The sequence below is a fragment of the Nesoenas mayeri genome, assembly GCF_963082525.1.
Source record: "Nesoenas mayeri genome assembly, chromosome: 3".
NCBI classification, from domain to species: Eukaryota; Metazoa; Chordata; class Aves; order Columbiformes; family Columbidae; genus Nesoenas; species Nesoenas mayeri.
Window position 1 is genome coordinate 96,918,783 of NC_137544.1, and position 20,872 is coordinate 96,939,654.

At 40.3% G+C, this 20,872-nt stretch overlaps 1 protein-coding gene across 4 annotated transcripts in view; it reads left to right on the forward strand.

Moving 5' to 3' along the window:
• The first annotated feature begins 4,733 nt into the window (after positions 1-4,733).
• The window catches only part of RPS6KC1 (ribosomal protein S6 kinase C1), an 89,884-nt gene continuing 73,745 nt past the window's right edge, over positions 4,734-20,872 (forward strand). For 2 of the 4 annotated variants that reach the window (XM_080343054.1, XM_080343057.1), the window contains exons 1-3: positions 4,734-4,871; positions 9,604-9,639; positions 14,058-14,178. In XM_080343054.1, the coding sequence (XP_080199180.1) occupies positions 4,767-4,871; positions 9,604-9,639; positions 14,058-14,178 (262 nt within the window). In that variant the 5' untranslated portion in view covers positions 4,734-4,766. Of the gene's footprint in view, positions 4,872-8,160; positions 8,333-9,603; positions 9,640-10,798; positions 10,909-14,057; positions 14,179-20,872 lie in introns of those variants that run through there. The other 2 variants (XM_080343055.1, XM_080343056.1) reach the window with 2 other exon arrangements.

Genomic DNA, 20,872 nt, shown 5'->3' on the forward strand with positions numbered 1-20,872 from the left:
CCTTCTCCCTGACATTACCGTGCGTCCCCGTAGGGTCAAAGTGTCTGAAGGAAGGGCTGCCCCCTGTTTCCAGGTGCCACTTCAGGGTGGCAGCACCACGTTTACCGTTTACAGAAAAAACAAAACCCACTCACCTGAGATAGTATTTTAACATTCTCCGGCTAAAACGCCCCTGAAGATGCTCTGTGAAGGGACTGTTGCACCTGTGCAGGCTGAGATCCAGCCTGAGGGACGGGTGGGACACCTGTCTGCCTCACAGATGGACCCACCGCTGCTCACCACCCGCACCAACAGTCTTCCCCGTCTCCCTCAACACTGCTTCAATAAGCCGTTAAAAGGCTTTCCTGAGGTCTTCTGAGGACAGAGTAAGTGCTGGCTCTGTTTACTGTAAGGAAACATAGTACAAAGCTTATGAAATATGATACTGCTCAATAGTGCAGATGCTGTGCAGGAACTGTAATCAAGTAAAATACTGTTTCTCTGCATTCCTTTTACTTGTGTCATAAAAGTGACTTTAAATAACAATAATTTTAAAGCTTTCCCAGGAGTAGCAGGGGAGACTGGAACTGGAGTAATGTAGTTAAGAGTGTGCTGGTTACGCAATGTGTCAAATCCACTTTGGGTTTTCCACTTAGACACAAATTAGTTACTGGCAAAAGGCAAAAATACCCATCTGTTTTCTATTAGTCTCTTCACAATGTGATAAGAGAGCAAAGCTACTACCTCCATAATAAGTGGGTAGTAAAAGATGTCCCAACTATATTTTCAAGACCTATGTTATTTTGGTAATTTGTTCTTTTCTATATTTTCCAAGTTTTCTTATGTATTGGACATATTTCTAAGATACAAGACAGTAAACCATGGCTATAGCAACAACAACTGCTGTTATTTTTAGGAACAGAAGGAATCTTCCCATGGAATGGATTTATTTTCTGTAATTTGACCTGCATAAGACACCCAAGTTACTCTGTGACTTCAAAGGTTTTTACATAATAGTAATCTCAGTAGTGATGCTGGAAAAAAGCAAGGGGTGAAGTTTTGTTGTTGGTGGTGGATTTTTTTAAAATAAGCCTTAATGAAAAGGAAGATATGTTGATAAGCATGAAAGCTAGTTGTGTAACAGACAAAATAGAAGAAAAAGATTAACCTATTAATATGGTACAGATTTTTTCTCATCTCAATCTGTTATTATTTCTTGCCTTGACCTAGGAAAGTCTTATTAAGCCAGTAGTGCTTAATTGCAGATTGTTTACTCTCTTCCAATTATTATTTTGTGTATCTAGGTTGGCCAGAACCTGCTGAGAGATATTCTTCAAAATAGGTATCTCCAAATTCTGGTTTGTAAATAGAAGCCAAATTATTTTATGCGTCATTTGAGCTTTCGAAACTCCCTAGTGAATGGAAGCTACTGACTCACTGAGGGATGTTTTGATTGATTATACTGCACATAAGAACAGCCATGGTGGTTCAGAGCTCACTTTCCTGCTTTCTAAAAGTGGTGGTTAGCAGCAGATGACTAGAGCTGTGCAGGGGCTGGGCAGACTTCAAATGAACACACTCTCTGCCTCTAGCTGTTTTCAGCTCCGGAGATTTCCTAAGCCTGATGTGTTTGCCTCTTTAGGTACTCCTGATGTTTCTCTCCCCCAAGTACTTGAATTTGTGAACTTTCTTAATTAGCAACATCCTTTGACAAGAGTCCTGCAGGTCTAGCACTCATTATGAGAAGAACTATTTTATTAATTTTATTACCTCATTCATACCAGCTTCACTGGCCTCTGGTTCTTGTGTCGAGAGACTGAACAGTCCACCCTCATCCATCTTCTCCATGCCACTCCTGATTTCATGGAGCACTATCATGTCCCCTCACGTTGTTCCTTCTTCCATACTGAAAAATCTCAGACTATTCCATTGTTTTGCACGAAGAAGCTATTCCATGTATCTAATAATTTTTATTGTCCTTCTTGGTTCATCCATGGAGTTATATGGTTGCAATATACCCTCCTCTGCTTTGTTCTCTACTCCTACTGCTGCTTCTCCCTTCCTCCTCCCACCAAATTTCTAACTTTTGAGTTAGACAGCATTTCAAGATAGATTTTTTTTTTCTCAGAAGATGCATCAGTTGGCTATTAAAATTTAAATGAGATCTACTATATAATCTATGAGGGATTAGTCAATGATGGCTTCAGTTCCATTGATTCTGTTAATAACATTAAAACCTCAAAACTGCCACATCTTACAAGATGTTACAAGCAAGTGCTGCTTCATAGGCAAATTTGTACCAGAACTGGTTGTCTAATCATGTTACTACCCTAGAGGGTTATATAAGCTGCACGATGCATTAAATAATTAGCAAACCATGCTAGGAAATGTTTACTTGAGCAAATGGATTTTCAGTCAGCTGTTTTCTTGATGTGACGGCACTACACCTGAGTAGCTGCAAACTTCCTACAGCTAAAATTAGAGAAGATGAGAATAAAAAAACTATCCTTGAGATCATTTCGTTCAACCTCTTCATTTCAGAACTAAACAAACCTCAGATTATGTTCTGTCATTTGTACATTAAAATTACTACAAACAGAAGTTCTGTTCTTTGAAAGTTTGTTTCATTGAAACTTCAACTGCATTATCATTGAAAAAAGAAAATAATCACTATCTAATCGAGTTTGACGTGTATCTTTTAGCTCTGGGACTTAAAAACTTGCTTTGGGAGAATGATGATCAAGATAAATCTACCTCTGAGATGCTCCTTCCGATAGTTAATTCCATGAAACGAGATGTACCAACACCTCGTCAAAAGATGTAAAAGACACACTCTTCCTTTCTCAGAAGATAAGAGAGTGGCAAGTGAGCTTCTAAGAATCAGTGTCCTCTCCCCCATTCCTTAAGAAAACGTTTCCCATGCAAAATAGACCAGACCTTTCAAGCAATTCTTAGAGATTTAAAAGCATCAAGAATCTTTCTAGTAACTTGATAGCTGGGAATGTCAAAATAATTTAAAAGAAAATTTTAAAACAAAAAAATAGAGGCAGGATGCTGTAAAACTCACATTTGGACTGTTTCTGCCCTATGACATGTTAGGAAGAGTTGTATTCTCTCATGGACAATTACCTTTCCCTGGGACAGCAGCTGTATCTGGGTGCTAGAACACATCTGTGTGAAGTCCCTCTGACCTGACTTTACTGAGCTTTCCAGGACTGTCAAATCAACGGTTTTTGTTGTTGTTGTTGTTGTGGTTTGTTTTGTTTTGTTTTTTTATTGTCAGACCAGCCCTGGGAAGGGAACAGCTGGTCCTCTCACGCCTGTTTCCCTCACTCTGCATATTAACAGAACCTGCTTGCCTCTGGTACGCAGGTTGGAATTCCCATTATAATGAGATATTAATTGATTGAGGGCAGTGTCCAAATTAAGAGTAACAGTAATCTTATAATCACTGGGAATATGGACAAGGAGAAGCTCTGGCAGTGCTTCCAAACAGTGTCACACTGAGTGCTCAGAAAGACCAAATGCTGAGCTTGTGCTTCTAGATCTGTAGAAATTAATCTGATCTGTAACTCAGAAAATGAGTGTGATTATAGAAGAAGAGCTTTCATTTACATAGCCATAACTGGGAATGTTGTAAAGATTTGTGATCTAGTTCCACCGTCCTCAAAGGAGATATGTGGTTTCTATGAGCTTAAGGACAAGACTCTTCCATCTTTTAAAAGGAAATGGATTTTCTTTATGTTAAAGACCTCCATGAGATCAGAGATGTTAATAATCTGAAAAAAGAAACTGATATTTTAATATCTGCTATTAGATGAATGAAAACGCAGTGATAAAAGAAAACAAACAGTTAATGTAATCAGAAGTGTGCTCTCTGTATAGAGCTACGTTGGTATAGATCCCACTATGGCCAAGTAATTGAAGGTACCTGTAGTACTATGAATCCATGAAAGAAGAATGTCTTGTGGCACAAAGTTCTGCTCCTCTGAACTGAAGCCATGGACCTCACACCTTGGAGAGTTTCCTTGCACCATCGTGTTTCACAGAGCTGTGCACTCATGAAAGCCCATCGGCAGGGAGAAGTCCAGCTTAAAGAAGCTGGAGAAGACACAAAACATAAAACATTGCGATTCAGTAACTATCAAACTTGCCTTTCTCTTCACATTCCTCTTCAAAAACAGTGAGTCACTTCTGTGTTACAGGCCTTTAGATTTGGGGCAGCACATCTTCCAGCAGCCCAGGGTGATGCGGGAAGCGGTGTGTCAGCTCTGCCAGGGGAAGGGCTGATGGCGCCTGCAGCTGCTATGGGGCGCCTGTCCGTGGCAGGGCTGGGGGTCACTGCGGGTGTAAACCCCTCACAGCCCGGCCCCAGCAGGCTGCCTTGCGCAGGACGGGGCTGCTGCAGGGCTGCGCCTGCACCGTTTGACCGGGACACCTCGGCCTCATCCACGCCGTGAAGGTTTCCAGGGTCCGGCAGCGGCGGCCACATCCAAGCAGCCTGCGACCAACTGGGTCAAACGCGGCAGCTGGAAGCGGTGTGGGGGAGGAAGGAGAGGGCCCGGCTGCGGCTCCCGGGCAGCGCTCGGAACCACCGCAGCCCCCGCCGCCAGACCAGGCACCGCACCCCATGGCAGCCCCTCACGGCCGCGGTCGGGCGGGGCTCCCCGGGGCGGGGCGGGGCGGGCCCGGCCAGGCCCCCGGCACCGCCCGGGTGGGGCGTTCCCGGGCGCCGCTTCCGCCTCGCCCGGGGCCCGAGGCGGCGGCGGCGTTGCGGCGGGGGCAGCATGCTGAGCCCGCGGGAGCGCGGCGGGGACCTGGCCCGCTTCTACACCGTGACGGAGCCGCGGCGGCATCCGCGCGGGCACACGGTCTACAAGGTCACGGCGCGGGTGAGTCAGCGCCCGGCCGGGCCCCGGCCGCCTCCGCCTCCTCCGTGCCGGCTCCCCGGCCGCCGCCCTGCCCCTTGTCGCCGCAGGTCCCCGATCCGGCCCGGCCCGCCTGTTGTTTGGTCTCTCAAGCCGCTGCTGTGTGCGGAATGGAGCCTGTGGCTGGGCTGCCGACGGGAGTCTTGGCCGCCCTGCGCGGATCGGGCCGGTCGCGACGTGGAAACCCCCCTCCGGGACACGGGTGGGAGGGAAGGAGGGAGGGAAGGCGGGGACGTGGTCCCTTCCTGTCAACTTGTAGCTCACGTAGCGTTGGCATTACCTCAAATGCGCTGCGCTATTAACTGTCAATTTCTTTCCTGTTTGTTGCAGGGAATAGGAAAATAGCTTAGAAACAAACCACTCTGCCTTTCTTTCCTTGGTTTTTTTTTTTGTTTTGTTTTGTTTTTTTCTCCCTCTCCTCCCCCAAATCTCTTGGATAGCTTACAGTTGAATTGCTTTGTCTTTCCAGCTGCCCCACAGCGCAGTCAGCTCTGGAGGAAAAACGAGGGAGCAGAGTATGTAGGTACAGTAGATACAGCACACCTGCGCTAGCTGGAATTGCATATTTAGACAGCCACTTTCTTAAGGGCTGCATGTGCCCAGGGTTCAGCCCCCATTTGGGCAGAAGGCAGTCTGGATGAATAAGAGAGGCCTAGTAGGAGAAGAAGGAAAGCTGAAGCAAGTAATGATATTGTAAGAACTGTCTTGGTGCTGGTTTTGCTGAAAGCTCCTTCTATTCCCCTAAGGAAATTTCTTGCTTTCTTTTCTCCTCTGGTTTCCTATTTAAGCCAAAAATGGAGGGTAGTAAGTAAATAGGTGGAGATAGGTGCAAGAGGAGTGGGCGTTCAGGTCACAGGTATGGTGGGATATATTAAGAGCATCAGAAAGGGTCACAGAGGGACAGAGTTTATTTAAATGGCCTGTCATCTTGTAGTTACTGCAGCTATAGATGTTCTGTCTGTGAGAGCAACATATGTTTATATGCACCCTTTCCTTAATTCGAAGAATACAATGTAACACATATACATACATATATCTATATCTATATATATAGATAGAGTACCACTCAGGTTTTTTGATCATGATCGCTTTTTGTGACTTAAATTATTTTTTTCGGTCAAATATAGGTATGCAAGTCCATCAAACACAAATATGGGATGTGTTTAAAATATTATTTTTAGTCCAATAAAATGTAGCATTTGTTAAGAGGAGGAAAAAAAGTAGTTGTTTTCCCCTATGATCTTTTAATATAAAAAGCCTTACCTGAGTTACAGACAAGGAGGAAATGGTGCCATCACATATTTCTGCAGTAGCTCATGATGGGCTAAGAGTGTGTGTGAGAGTGTGTTTTAAAAAGTTGTGTCAGTGCAACGAGGGGTAATAGGGATGAGGCAAGACTTCAGCTTATTTTATTCTGGTGACCTTGTTCTTTTTGGCTGAAGCCGGTTAAAATGCTCTGCGATATTTTTGTTTATGCAGAATTGTTCAAGAGCAAGTTGTAGCTAACTAGTGAAGGAACACTGCTCTTTCTCCATGTGCTGTAAGTTGTAGGTGCGCGGGTGCTTTTCCAAGGGAGGCAGCGCAGAATCAGGCGGTGCGCTGACTGTGCGTGGTTTAGGATAGAACAAGGAGCTGATCAGTCTGTGAGCTGTCCAAATTAAACTGAGCTAACCAGAAATCACTAGTTCTTGAGCGTGTTTTGGTATCTAAAATCTTCAAAGTGAAAAAAATATCTATCTTTTATGCAACAAAAGATGTTTTTGATTCACGAACATGGAAGTATTTATAAATAACTTGTGATTCAGTAGGACTCTGTCTGGTAATCTGTTATGTAGTACTTGAAGTGGGGATTTGAGGAGTTAGATGCTGAACAAAGTGATTTTAAAATAATTCAATGTACATATCTGTTACCCTCCCTTTTTCTCTCCTCCTATTCCTCCCTCCTGTTCCCGCAGCGATCTGGCTCCATGGTTGATATCACAGCACTACAGCTGTATTTGCTGATCTGATGCTCTGCAACTTTGGGGAGCAGCCAGGAAAAAAGTGAGGTGGATCTTCCCGTTGTGTTGAATACCCTTCTGACTGAGTTCTAGGGCATTTGGTACATGCTGGTGGAGACTTCTGGTTCCTTTCAGTGGTCTATGAGTGAATCCTTTGTGAAATTAAGTTAAAGGAACTTTCTGTTCCAATGTAATGATAGTTTAATAATCATGGGTGAGAAAGCACTTGTATAGTGTTTCCTAAACATCTGACCCAAAGGCACAACTACTGATGCGATCTCTTCTGAGTGCTAAAGTGATCTGTCTGCAGCATTTTCTTAAAGATTTTGTTTGTGTAGCAGGGTATATATTTTTCACAGTTTACAAGATTAAGTTAATATTGACTTTTTTATGTCCATTTCCAAAGGCTAAAGAAAAGAAGTTATCAGCAAGTTGTGATACAATGAATGTTCTTTAAAGGTACCTGAAAATATAGGCCACTAATAGAAATTCAGATAATTTAGAAGATTACAATTATTAATGATAATTAAAATTCTCATGAGTTATGTTGGATATCTGCAGGTCAAACAAGGAACAGGATAATCTGAAGTACTGGCTTTGATGGTGAGGATCCTTGTAGGATCTCTGTTTTCAGAGCCTAACATAGTAATTATGCAGTGCTTAGCTCATTGGCGGGTATCCTACTGATATTTTTAAAAATAGATTAGCGATGCTTGCCTTACAGATTTGCAGAAGGAGCTGTCTGCATTGATCCTTGAGGGAGGATTAACAAAAGTGCACTGAAAATTTGGAGGGTTAGATGATCTTTGCCAAGTCTCGGGGTTGATTATAGGTTGGATTGAAGGGGCAGACCTCTTCTGAGGTTGACCTTCAGAAAAGGAGATGAAGAACAAAATAGCACAACACATAAATTATAACATACTGACTTAAAGTTGGCATGGCTGGTAGATATAGAAGGCAATGTAACATTAGAACAAGTGTGAAACAGGGCCTCTGGGTTTTATTCCAGGTTCTTACTAACTGGCTGGGTAATTACTCATCTCTCTGTGTCTCCTTCTGCCCATCTGGTAACTTACCTAGCTGCCAAAACCATTGCAAGGCTTTAACTAAAGGTGAACTGCAAAAGCAAAGCAGTTGGTGTGTGCCCTTTGGTATTCTTCTGTGCTGTGTAGCCATGCCTATGATATCTTCTTCCCCAGCTCTACAGGCTCTTTGCATCAAGTATGCCAGCTATTAGGAAAGAAGGTTAGAAATATTTCAGCAATTGTACATAAGAACTGCCTGGTAGTGAATGAAGGAGCAACAACCACCAAAGTTACAATTTGGCAAAGCTGTCAAACATTAGATTACTCAAGAGTGAGGAAAAGTTGAGGAAGGTTTTATCAATGTAGACTACGCTGGAAGAAGAGGACTTTGATGTGCCAGGTGAGAGAAAGAACTTAGACTTCTGAAGGAAAATGTTTTAGGTCTTTTGGGAGACTGCTAGGGAAGGCAACATTTCTGTTTTCTGTCCTGTCTCCTCCAAAATGTGTAGAAGATTACAGTGACCGGGCTGTGCAGTAAACTGATGTTATGAAATCTGGGAGGCTTTGGCAAGGATTCTTAAGAAATGAAAAGGAGGAAGAGAGCGGGTCTGTGGGGAGCATGAGGGGTACGTTTTTGTTGCTTAGCAAGAGGAAAGTGTGGATTCAGTGACTTCCATCTTAGGGCAGCAGCTGCTAGTGCTTGTGGTTCAGTGGGATGGTGTCTTAGTCTCTGGGGTGCAAGTAGCTTGGACGCCTTGCGCTTGCCTATATCCATCACCTATTCACAGTGCTAATTATTCTGGGGTGTGTCAGTGTGTGGATAGTCTCTGGAGTTTTACTTTAGCTAAGCATGGGCTAATTATTTTGTTAAACAGCTTTGGCTGAGTTATAATGGAGGATGAACTAACTTGCACAAGGTAATTGCGGTTATGAATTAAAGATGTTTTTATTTGCTTTATTTGGTTGTGTGGTTGTGCTCTTACTGCTGTTTTTGAGTCAAATACAGAACTTGAATTACGAAGGCTTTTGCGATCAATATTTTTTTAAAGAAAAAAATCTTGAGAAAATACAGGCTTCTTTATGATGTGTAGCCAAGCCTTGTTTTCACTGCAATATTCCTCTGGATGAAGTAATGTATAATTAATTAGGTAAAGAGTGTTTAAGGAGAAACAAATACACAAGGACAGAGTCAGATGTGTGTGCGTTGATGGCTGTAAGTAAAGTGGAAATACTGTCTCAGTAAATGCAAAGGCTCACATGTATGGTGAGGTTGTGTGCAGCTTATATTAAGCCAAGTAGCCTTAATTAGCTCTGCTTATTGGGAGTGATGCGGCCTTAATATGAATTAATACAAAGAGACTGGAACGATGATGGGGAACATGCTCTGTGTAGCTTTGTTTTGTGAGATGCCTGCTGTGCCATTTTGCCTAGAATGTATGTCTTTATTTCTAATCACAGTGCTGACTCTTCTGCTAAAATACCTCACCATGTTGTATTTGGATATTAGACTTCTCTAAAACTAAATGAAAACATTTCTGAGTGCAGAGGAACATGCATCTGTGTGCCTTTTTTCAGATTTTTCTCTTCAGCAACAGATCATTGTATGCTATTCTTTAACTTCCAAACTGAAAATCCAAGTACTTATATGTTTTTTTTTGTTTTGCTTTTCAGATTGTTTCAAGAAAAAATCCACAGGATGTCCAGGAGGTAACAGCTTAAACTTATGCTAATGTCTTTGTGTATCACACTATGCCTTTTGAAGCACCTTTGATCTAATTTGGCAATTTCTGTGTGTTTTGTCATTGTAATTGAGTGAACAGTTTTTTTGTATGTTTCCATTTGTCTTTAGCTTTCATAGTTGAAAACAGTCACAAGCATAACATGTTGCAATTCTGCCCCAGGTGATGAATAGTGACTTGAAACAAAGTCTTAGGGAGTAAAGTGCCTTTTGATGACGAAACTGCTTTGATAACTTTGCAAGCTCTTTTCTCAGGGCTGGAATTGGCGAATTGATGGTTACTTAACTCCTACTGGTAAAATTAGAGATCAGTCCACAATCCAAGTCTTAGGTCTCAGCTGTAGGTACTCTTTTCCTCTTTAACCAACACTTCACTGAAAAGCCTACATCATTACTGTCTATTAGTGAACAGACAAAATGGAGGAGTGTAGGAATAAGTTGAGAGAGATTAGACTGCAAGTCACGTGTTATGCCTCTCTCTCTTTGAGGCTCCCTAAGTATTTTCCAGTGATATACTTCGATAAACTTTCAAATTGCTTACTCTTTGCGTCTTCCAAAAAGGCTCTGAATAAGGGTCTGCTGTATTCTTCTGCGTCTTTAGTACCTCAAAAGACTGTCAGGAGCCATTTTATTAAGACATTTTTACTAAGATTAAAAAAAAATTCTTTTTCCCTCTTGATTTCTTCTGGACTAATGACACTGATACTGTTATACTATGTACATGCAAAATCTTCCTTCAAAAGTGCAACCTTATGGCTTTTCAGACATTGTATAACATGTGCATATGTTCAATTTCTGGTGCAGTCTCTTACTACAGTTGAGGAGAACCTGGATAGTTGATGAAAGAAGAGCCCATAAATGAATTCATTGCTTCTCAGTGTGATCAAACATGGGTTACTGATTAGTGACTTGGCAGAGGTGAGAATTGGCTAATACACCCAACACCCCTTTGTTGCATCCTTCTTTGAAATCTTGAGAATTGGACAAACATGAGCATTCATGCTTTTTGCATTTTTTAATCTCTTTAAGATTAAAATGGCCTATCAGAATCAGTGATAATGATGGATCTGGTTTTAGAACTGCATTACTGTAGTTTGTAGCTTGATGTTCACCTTTTCCAGGGAGACTCCTGAATTGAACCTATTCATGAGCACATTCTGCCATTACCTTAATCTTCATTTGTGGGGAAAAGCACTTTATAACAGCTGTTGATGAGCCATTCATCAGAAAAATATATTGTAAGTGTCTTTCAGCTAGAGTATTGCATGAATATATGTTAAGTAGTTTTGAAATAATAGCAAAAACATGTATTTTAGTTATTGCTTTGGTCATTGCTTGGGTCTGTGGCTCTAGGTTAGCTATGCAGAGTTCCACATGCTCTGGTGTGCAAGAAGAGATAACTGCGCTATGAACTTGTTGATAACTGCCCTTTTTCACCCTTCATTGTATCAAATTAATTATTTTGCATGTGATAGCATGTTAGGTGTGGTGTGATTCTGTTAAAAGCAAGCATCTGAAAGTACCTGGATATTAAAAGGAATATCCTAGATGGTAGTTGCCATGAGGGTGAGTTGTAGTCAGAAAACCACATGTGTTGGCTTCCTATGATAGAAAAAGAATTGCGGGCAGCCTTTGGAAGAAAAAGAATATGCTCCTGACCTGTTCCCACTGAAAGGAAATTTACTGCAGTTTTCCAAAATGCTCAATTAGAAATTCAGTAGACGAAGTTTTGTGCACACATGCACCCTAGTGCTTTACCGTCTGCCTTGTGCAAGCCTCTTTCTGCACTGATACAGGACCACTTAGCCATGCCTGCCTGCTCGTCTAGAAGTCTCTTTTAATGTCACTGCTGTGATGCTAATGCATACATTACATAGGTACAATTGTACATAAGGCTGTGTACCGTGACCTCAACTCTACTTGCTGGTTTTCTGTCACCTTTTTTAGCTGCCCTTTGGGACACAAGCTTTTAATACAGGATCTCTCCCGGTGCAGCTGATAACAATTCAAGATAACCTCAACTGTTGTTGCTGGGACAGGACTGGAGATGAGCTTGTGAGGGCTTTCTTCTCAAAAGGATGAAAGAAGTTAATGTGAAGTTGTGTGTGGTGGAGTTAATAGGTACAGAAAGGCTAGCGGACTCAAATTTAATCTCCTCGCTTCTGGGGATTGATGGTGGCAATGTGGCCTGTGAGGCAATTTTAGCTAGGGTAGTCCTGTGGGTTTTTTATCTTATTCACAGAGGAGAAAGGATTGTTCATTGTGGAACAGATGAGTCACATGAGTTAATAGAGATCTACTGGCTCTAGCCATGACAAGCACCTTATTGCATTACAGGTCTAACATATGCTTTATGATACGCTTGCTGTGCTTCGTTGAGCTTCAAAGTACAATATGTCCTTCCTCCAAATCTGATTTCTAATGAGTGTGTCAGAGCGGGAGCTTTGCTAACTTTGCTGAACCACGCACATGCAAAGGCACGATTTCCATGAGTTTGTGAAAGGTATTAGGATGACCTTGGCTGCTTTTGCTTTGCAAACTTCTTATGGATATTTATTTTCTTACTCTTGGCTGTTGAGAGATCACGTGCAGCAGTAAAAAAATTATACTGTTTTTAACAGAATGGAACCTCATGCTTTTATTTTCCGGAAGCTTTTCACGTTGTCTCCAAGTACCGGCAATACAATCTGATGTTTTAAGACTTGACCGTCTTAAGCAATTTTATGTTCTATATGCACACTGCTCAAGGAGTGCTAATCATCCACTTTCTCCATATTGGATTAGATGGAAGTACAGGATTAAAAAATTATTATTTCTGATAGCAAAATCACTAGTTGGTCTTCTCAAGAGATTCTGATTTTTCTTCCCTTGTCTGTTGAACTTCTCCAAGTACCAGTTGTAATTGAGACCTGGAAATGTGTGCACAATAGGTGGGACGGAATCAGGACTGCTAGTTTCAGTATAGCTAAGTTTATAAGGTGGATAGTGTGTTGCCATATTAAAGCTTTGCATATCTACTGTTAACAGTGCTGTTGCCTTTTATGTGCATTGTTCTGTAGGCAGGACTTGCATCTGCTGATACACAGAAGCAGTATTTAGTATTCAAAAAACAACAACCAACCAAACAAAACCAAACCAAAAACCTGCAAAGTGCCAACAAAACCCCTTCTAAAATGAAATGTTTTACTTGGCTCTGAATCTGTTTTGCTTGAAAAATGTAGTTTTTCAATTATAATTACTCATCAGAAGGCAACCTGTTAAATCAGTCAGAAATATTTGAAGTCTTTTAAATTGGGCTTACTTGTATTAAGCTAGTTGAGACATTTGACTGATGGAACAATGGATTCAACTGCTAAATGCATTGCAATCTCTCTCTCTCTTTTTTTTTTTTTTTTTAAATCCTGTTCTACTTTAATCACTTTACATTAGTGTTGAGGTTTTTTATGATGGCTTCGTGAGTCTGACCAAAAATGAGGCCAAGATATAAAATGCCTTCATTCTTTTTTTCATCTTGATAGCGAACTGGTTAGCAATCAAGTGTAAATTTTGTTGCTTGGTTCTTCTCTTGACCTGATTTTCCTTCTGGGTTCTTCTTCCTCCTTGAATGGAAGAATAGAATGAATGGGATGGAAGAAGCATGAGATAGATACCTGGCTGGGAGATGATTGCTTCTTTCTGAAAAGGATGGACCAGGAGAAGTGGGTGTAATGAACCTAAGCTCTCATTGCATTCCTGAAGTTGGATATTTTGCCTAGATTACAAAAGGAACATACTATTTTTTTGGTCAGTGTTATGAGTAATAAACCATTTTAACTGTGGGCTTACATTTACACCTGATCAACATTTTACATAAACACATAAATTACAAGCCGGTTTGTAGTCCTAAGTGCTTAAAGCGCTGTCCTTAAGAATCTCTTACTTCTATTGATCTCTCTTTCCTCATTTTCTCTTTGCTGTTGTCTCTCTCCCATACCCACAGCTATGCCAAGCACAGCGTGCTCTTGAGTTTTGGATAGTGCAGCACTCCTATTTGACTTCTTTTTTTTTCGTCCTCTCTCCTCTCTTACTGTGTAGCTCTGGATCTAAGTGTGGCTGAAACATTGCTGCCTTTGCCCTCTCTGTTTTCTTCTTACTGCTTTTACTTAATGTTTTTTTCTATACACTGTAGTCTTGTTAGTCGAAATGGGGACTAGAGACAGATAATAAACCAATACAATATTTTTGTGGTTGCTACATTTAGCAGTTGATTGTATGTTTTTGTTAAACATATTTGCTAAAGGTAGTGGTACGATTTACTTAAAAAAAATAATTATGTATTTGTGAGATGATGCTATGTGAACAATGAACTTCACCAGTACTTCTCCTGTCTTCCCTTTGTTTGCTCCAGATAGTCGTTTGGAAGAGATACAGTGACTTTAAGAAACTACACAAAGATCTCTGGCAAATCCATAAAAACCTATGCAGACATACAGAACTCTTCCCACCTTTTGCCAAAGCGATAGTATTTGGTAAGCATAATTTATTCCTGACTTGCTGAAAGTCTTTGATAACTCAGTATCTGTAAGTGCATCTTGTTTTGCAGCTGCATGGAACTCTTTTCTATCTGCTTTCAATACTTGACTTTTGGGTTTGTTATGTCTTCTTAGTAGGTGTGCTGCTATCATAGCTTGAATAATTTCATTTTTTTTAAAAAGACAAGTTATGTCCTTGCTTCCATGTTAAAGATATTGGCTCCAATATTTATTGATGTATATACTCTGTATCTTTACAACATACATTCCTGTTTTCAGGAGCATGAAGTCTATATTAGCTTTGTGAATAGCACTTGAACAATGAACAGAGATTTTTATATATGAGCTGAGTGTGATTTTTAGTGATTAGCTATAGTAAAAGTGTCAAGTAGTTGTTGCAAAAAAATTTGTTTTATTATACGAATTTGATTGTAATTATGAATTTTATCTGGCTTAGACTTCTGAGGTCACTTTTACATAGTGCGGTTAACTATTTCACCCAAACAATCCTAAAGAGGATTGTGACTATGTGAGAAATACATGGCAAGAAGTAATTAGCTCTTAAAAACAAGAGGTCTTAACTTAATCTTGGTGTCATTTGTGATATCATCACAAATAAGCTATAGGTGGACTTTCAGTGAAGTGGTATGACTCCATATAGAGCTCCATCTACTACAGTGTTTGTTTTTTTTTTTTAAATTTTAGCAGTGTGTTGTATTTATTTTAGTTTTGTTTATTTGTTTGTTTTTAGCGATGTCCGTTTTCTTAGCTTTTGTTTTTAGCATATGTTCTTTCTGTTCAGTGCAAAGTGGTGGTGGTTTTGCACCATGTGGTGTATACTGCATGATATCCAGTGGGTTTTTAAACATTTTTTCACCATTTAGCATGTTAGGTGGATGGTTTTTTTTTTTTGGCTTGCATTTACCACATGCTTTGTGAGTTACGTGAGGCATTTCTAAGGTGTTGCTAACTGTCTAGAATGGGTTTGTTGCTTTGTGGTGTGCACATACCATATGCTTTTGAGCGCTTTTTTTCAAACATTTTAACACTTTTTTTAGCTGTCAAACAAGTGTTCGGCATTTCTTTGCATGCATCTACCATATGCTCTTTTATTGGGTTTGGTTTTGGGGGAGCATTTTGGTTTCTAAAGTGCTTATGGGGCTATGAGGGTATTTCCTCGGCATTTACAAGTTGTTCTAGTATATTATTTTTTTAAAGCATCTAGCCTTTGCTGTGCTGTTTTCTGGCACACATCTAGCGTGGTGTTTAGTGTTTTGTGGCATGCATCTCCCATGCGCTCTTCTTTGTTTTTTGGCGGAAGGTTTCTGATGTGGATTTTGGGCTTTTTTTTGGCTCTTAAGTTGTGGCTGCAGCACTGTTTGTGTCCAGGTTTTCTCTGGTGGTTTTTTTTGGTGTGCATCTACCACACATTATTCAGCTGGTTTTTAATTGTCCAGTAGGTTTGGCCTTTTTTTTAACATGCACCTACCACTTACTTTTTGAGTGTTTCAACGACATCTCTAAGGCATTGCTGTCAGTTCAAAATGCATTTGGTGCTTTTTGGTGTGCGCCTACCATGTGCTCTTTTTTGCTGTGGTTTTTGATAGGCTTTTCAGTTTCTAAGGTATTTTGCGGGGCTACTAAGGCACTTAAATGGTATTTACAGGTTGGTTTAGTGTGGTGTGGGTATGCACCCTGTGTGGTGATTTTGAGCATCCAGCACGTTTGGCATTTTTTAGCAAACATCTACCATGTGCTCTCTTTTTTGGCAAGGTTTCTGGTGTGAATTCTGTGCTTTTTTTGACGTGGTTTTTGTTTCTTAAGGTGTTGCCCTTGCTTTTTTTTTGTGTGGTGGTTTGTTTTGTTTTGTATTTATTTTTTTTTGGTGTCCAACATTTCTTAGGCATACCTTTTTTCATGCATATACTGCATTATTTTCAGTGGGTTTCTAAGCATTTTTCAGCATTTTTTAACTTGTCCAGCATGTTTGATGTTTTTTTGGCATGCATCTACCACATGCTTTGTGAATACCTTCGTGGTGTTTCTAAGGAGTTGCTAACTGTGCAGAATGGGTTTGGTGCTGCTTTTTAGTATGTTGTCCTTTTTTTGTCTTTAAGTGTCCAACATATGTCTGGCATTTCTCTGCATGCATGTACCACATACAATTATTGGGCATTTTAGCAGGTTTTTAAGCATCCAACTTCTGGCATTTTCTCTGGCACGAATCTACCACATGCTCTTTTGTGATGTGACTTTCGACAGGCTTTTTGGTTTCTAAGGAGTTTTGTGGGCGCTTTTCAGTTTGCTGGGTGTTTTAGGGGTTACGAAGACATTTCCTTGGACTTTACAAGTTGGTTTTGTGTGTGGTTTTTTTTGGTTGCTCTGTGTGTGGTGGGTTATTTTTTAAGCATCCGTCCTGTGTTTATAGCTTTTGTATGCACGTGTTTAGCGTGCAGCCTATTTGGTATTTTCTTGAATGCACCATGTGCTCATATGCTCTCTTTTGGCAAGGTTCCTGGTGTGGATTTTGTGTGTTTGGTTTTTTTCTTCCTTTTTTCTTTTTTGGTGTGTGGGTTTTGGTTCCTGAAGCGTTGCCGTGACACATTTGGCTTTGCTGCTGCGGTATCTTGAGCGTCCAGCACGTTGGGTGTTTTTTGGCATGTGTCTGTCCACACTCTTTTTGGGTTTTTTTTTGCCAAGGTTTTTGCACTTTTAAAAATCTTTTGTTTGTTTCTGAGGCATGGCTGCAGTGTTGTTTTCCATTGCCACAGTGATGTTTTGATGGATTTTTTTAACATATAACACATTTATGGCATTTGTTTGGTGTGTATCCATCCAGCATGGGTTTGGACGCTGCCTTTTTTTGGTGGTTTTTGGCATGTATGTGGTACACGCTTTGTAGTGTATTTGCACATGTTTTCCATGCACGGTGCCTGTTTTCCACGTTTGTTATCATGCATGTTTTTGGATGTTTTTTTCCCATGTGTCGTGCATTTATCATCCAGCTACTGTCTGGTGTGTTTTGGCATGCCTGGTTTTGCAGGTTTTTTGTGTGTAGTGTTTTTAGCAGTTTTAGCAACATCTAGTGCATATTTTTCCTACATTTTTCCTGTGTGTTGTACATGCACATGTTTTAGCATCCAGTGTTTGTTTCATATTTTTTTGGCATAGACCTATTGCATGCTTTTACATGTTTTTTTCCCTGTGCCATGGTTTTAGCATGTCTTAGTGTCTAGTGTGCTTTTGGTGTGTGTTGACGTGTTGACTATGTGCTACACATGGAAGAATATGCAAAACCATTTTTCACGTTTTTGCATGCATTTAGCATAAGCTTTTTTTGTGCTTTTTGTAAGCATTGGTTTTGTGTGTGTTTTCTCTACTTTTTTAGGTTTTTATTATACGAGTGGTGTTTTAAAAAACATTTCCTTATATTTATTTTTTGTATTTTGCTTTTTTTAGTGTATTATCATTTTTGATGTGAGTTTTTTTTGGCCTTTACTGTTACTTTGGGATAGTCAAGCCTGTCAGTTTGCAAGGTGCTAAAACTGATGTTGTTTAGCCAACCTTTTTCCCATTACTTGAGGTGAGAGCACTGTAATCCTGCCTGGGTTTATGGTACCATGGCAGCGTGTGCTCGCTGCCCTTTTTTTGCCTTGGGTGCCGGAGACACTCTGTGAAACTCCCTTAGAGGCAAAATCTCAGCCTGGAAAACACAAATTTTCATTCTGATGTTTCAGGACCAAATATTGCCACAGATGTGTAATTTTTGCTACTTCATGCGGCTGTGTTTATTCTTGATAACTAATGCATGTAGGCAGGCACTGAGGGGCTTTAAAGGAGCCCAAGTTAGTTTATAACCCTCCAATCTGCCCCTATAGCTTTGGTGGACCCTCTGGCTTAACCCCTTGTTATGTGGACCAGCTCAGTGCGAGGCAAGGAAGCTGAACTCTGATTTCATGGTTCTCTGTGCAGAGCTGGATAAAATTCCTAGTTTGAATTGTCTTTCATGTCAGCTACATTGTATCCAGTGTTTATGTCTTTTTATTTTTGCTTATTTATGAAGTTGGGATAAATTTTGGTGCTGCATCAGAACTTGTGCACTAATGGTTAAATAGAGAATGTATGATTAGTTTTATACTGAGATGCTTTTATGTCTGATTTACAGAGTAGAGTGCTCACTGGACAAATTATTTAAAAAGCTAAGATTTGCAAAACATAATATAATTTCAGGTAGAAGATATGGTAGCTATTCATAGGGGAGGAAAGAAAGGAGTAAAAAGAAAAGAAAATCTGGGTGGAAGAGAGTATGGGCTTCTAATATAGTAACTAATTTTAAATTGCCAGAAATGCAAATTAGCTGTTTTTACACTAACTCTGGAAGCAAGGGAAGAGTTGAGCGAAATCCCTCTGAAAGATGTCCTTCTACTATTGTATTTCGTCAACAAAAGTGACCGCAATGTACATCTTAAGAGAAGGAAATCTACAGAAATATGCAATGTAGTTATTTATAAAAAGCTCTCTGAAATTAAAACGGAACCTAAACAAAATCCACTACACTTGACTGAAGCTGAGCCACAAAAGAATACAGGAAAGAGCAGGTAATGTAGAAACAAATTTTAATGATTGATACACAGCTGAAAGGAGCGGAAATGTCTGCCTCTTCAATTTAAGAATTATTTTTCTATTTAAAGCGTAAAATGTTACTGTGTATTCTTCTGACTTCCACACATAATAGCTTCTGTGTGTTTTCTTTTAATTTAGAGCATTTATCTTCAGATCAGTTGTAGTACTTTTTATACTGGAGGAAATATGTAATCTTATTAGATTTTGAGTTTTTGACAAACTTATTTTCCGTCTGGTTCAGTTAATGGTGAGCTGCAAGGACCATGCCTATAAGGTCTTTTGTTTTCAAGCTCTTTAGTGGAGTACTTCTGCAGTGTTTCTTCCCTGTGGTGATATTCCACTTGTTGCAGCTTTTAAATTAGTTGCTAATCAGCATTGCCAGCAGTTGTTGTCAACTTGTTCAGCATCAGAGTTTCAGGAGATAGTGTGGAAAACGGAGAGGTATTTAAAAACAAATGGGCCACGCTGTGCTTCCATATATCATGCCACTAAAGACTCGCCATGTCTGCAGAACTGAACTTCATTGCATGTTTTACACCACATCTTTTGATCATTATAATGTACAAGTACATATATGTTTATGCTCTTACAACAGAGCATGGGAATCTGAGATGTCCTAACAGATCCAGCCATTAAAGCTCATGTGAATTGCAGCGATTATGATACCTATTTCTGGGAAGTGATTACTCTCCTTCCCAAACATTCATCAACATAATTTTTTTCAGTATTTTCAAACTACTTTTCTTTGTTGGATGCTTTAAGGATTCCTGTATGTTGGCTGTACATGGCATTTTACCAAAATACTGGTAAATCTGTGCTCAGCATTTCTTGTTTATAACTGCAGAAATGTATTCCAATCTAAAAAAAAAAAAATACTCTGCCTCCTGACAAAAAGAAACTAAAAAGACTCCCAGATATTGATAACTTGCTAGTAGTGGGTCAGAAAGATGATTAACATTATGCAGCTCAGATAAGGATACTTTTTGGACTTGAAAATAGCAAAGGAAGTAGCATATTTAAGAATTAGGTGTTGTGTACATTTGGAAATCTTGTGAGAAACTAACTGAAATATAAACTCAAACCTTGCTAGGTGCTTTGTTGTTCTTTACAGGATTTTACACTTGGTGTCCATGTATATAAGAAATATTGAATGCTTCATTGCTGGAGGAATAGCAGAACTATGCTTATGTATTTGTTATACACTAAAGTTGTAGTGGATGCTTCCTACAAACCTGGAAAGACGTGATTCTTGTAGTGAAGTTTCCATGTGTCTGAGAGATGTAAAGAATACTGGAAATAACATTGATTGAGTTGCAGGAATACTTAATGATTGAAATATTTGAAAAGTCAGCTGAGTAGCTAAGCACCTTTGAACATCTGATTGAGAAGGATGAAAATGAAGGTGTTGAGCAATACAAGATTGATTAAAAGTATGAAAAAAGGGAGCGGAGAAGGGAGGTAGGCAGGGCTGCCTGGCAATGAAACTGCCAGCGAGATGCCAGGTAGTTGGTGAACAAACCAATAAGAATCATCTTCTTCCTTCCCCCAAGGTCCTCTAGTTCTGTAAGTGGTTGTCCCAATAGTGTATCATGATGCTGATGAGCTGGAAAATGGGACAGCAGCTAATGTTCCAATGGCTCTGTTCAAACATGTATTTTATTTATGTTGTGTGGTGTGGTGTTTTGTTTTGTTTGTGGTTTTTTTAGCTCAGCTTCCTAAGACAATGAGGCTGATGTAACTGTGCTGTCAGAAACTCAAACCTCCTACTCATGTGGCCAATATCAGCTGAATTTGAGAGGGGAAGCGGTTGCAGATGTGATGGTATCTCTGGCATGTTGTTGAAAGGCCAGCTGAGGAAGAGGAGGGTGAGCTGTGGTGCTGCCAGGACCAGGCGGGCTCAGCTCATACCCGCGGGTTTGCGGCCCCTGGGCAATGGGTGAACGTGCTGGTCAGCCTGGAAGTGCTAGTCCTGACACGTGCTCTCGGGTGCCCAGGGGAAGTATTGAGAAGATGAGGAAAATTAGTTTTTATTTGGTTTGATGGTGGAGTAGATCGGGGAGAGAAAGAT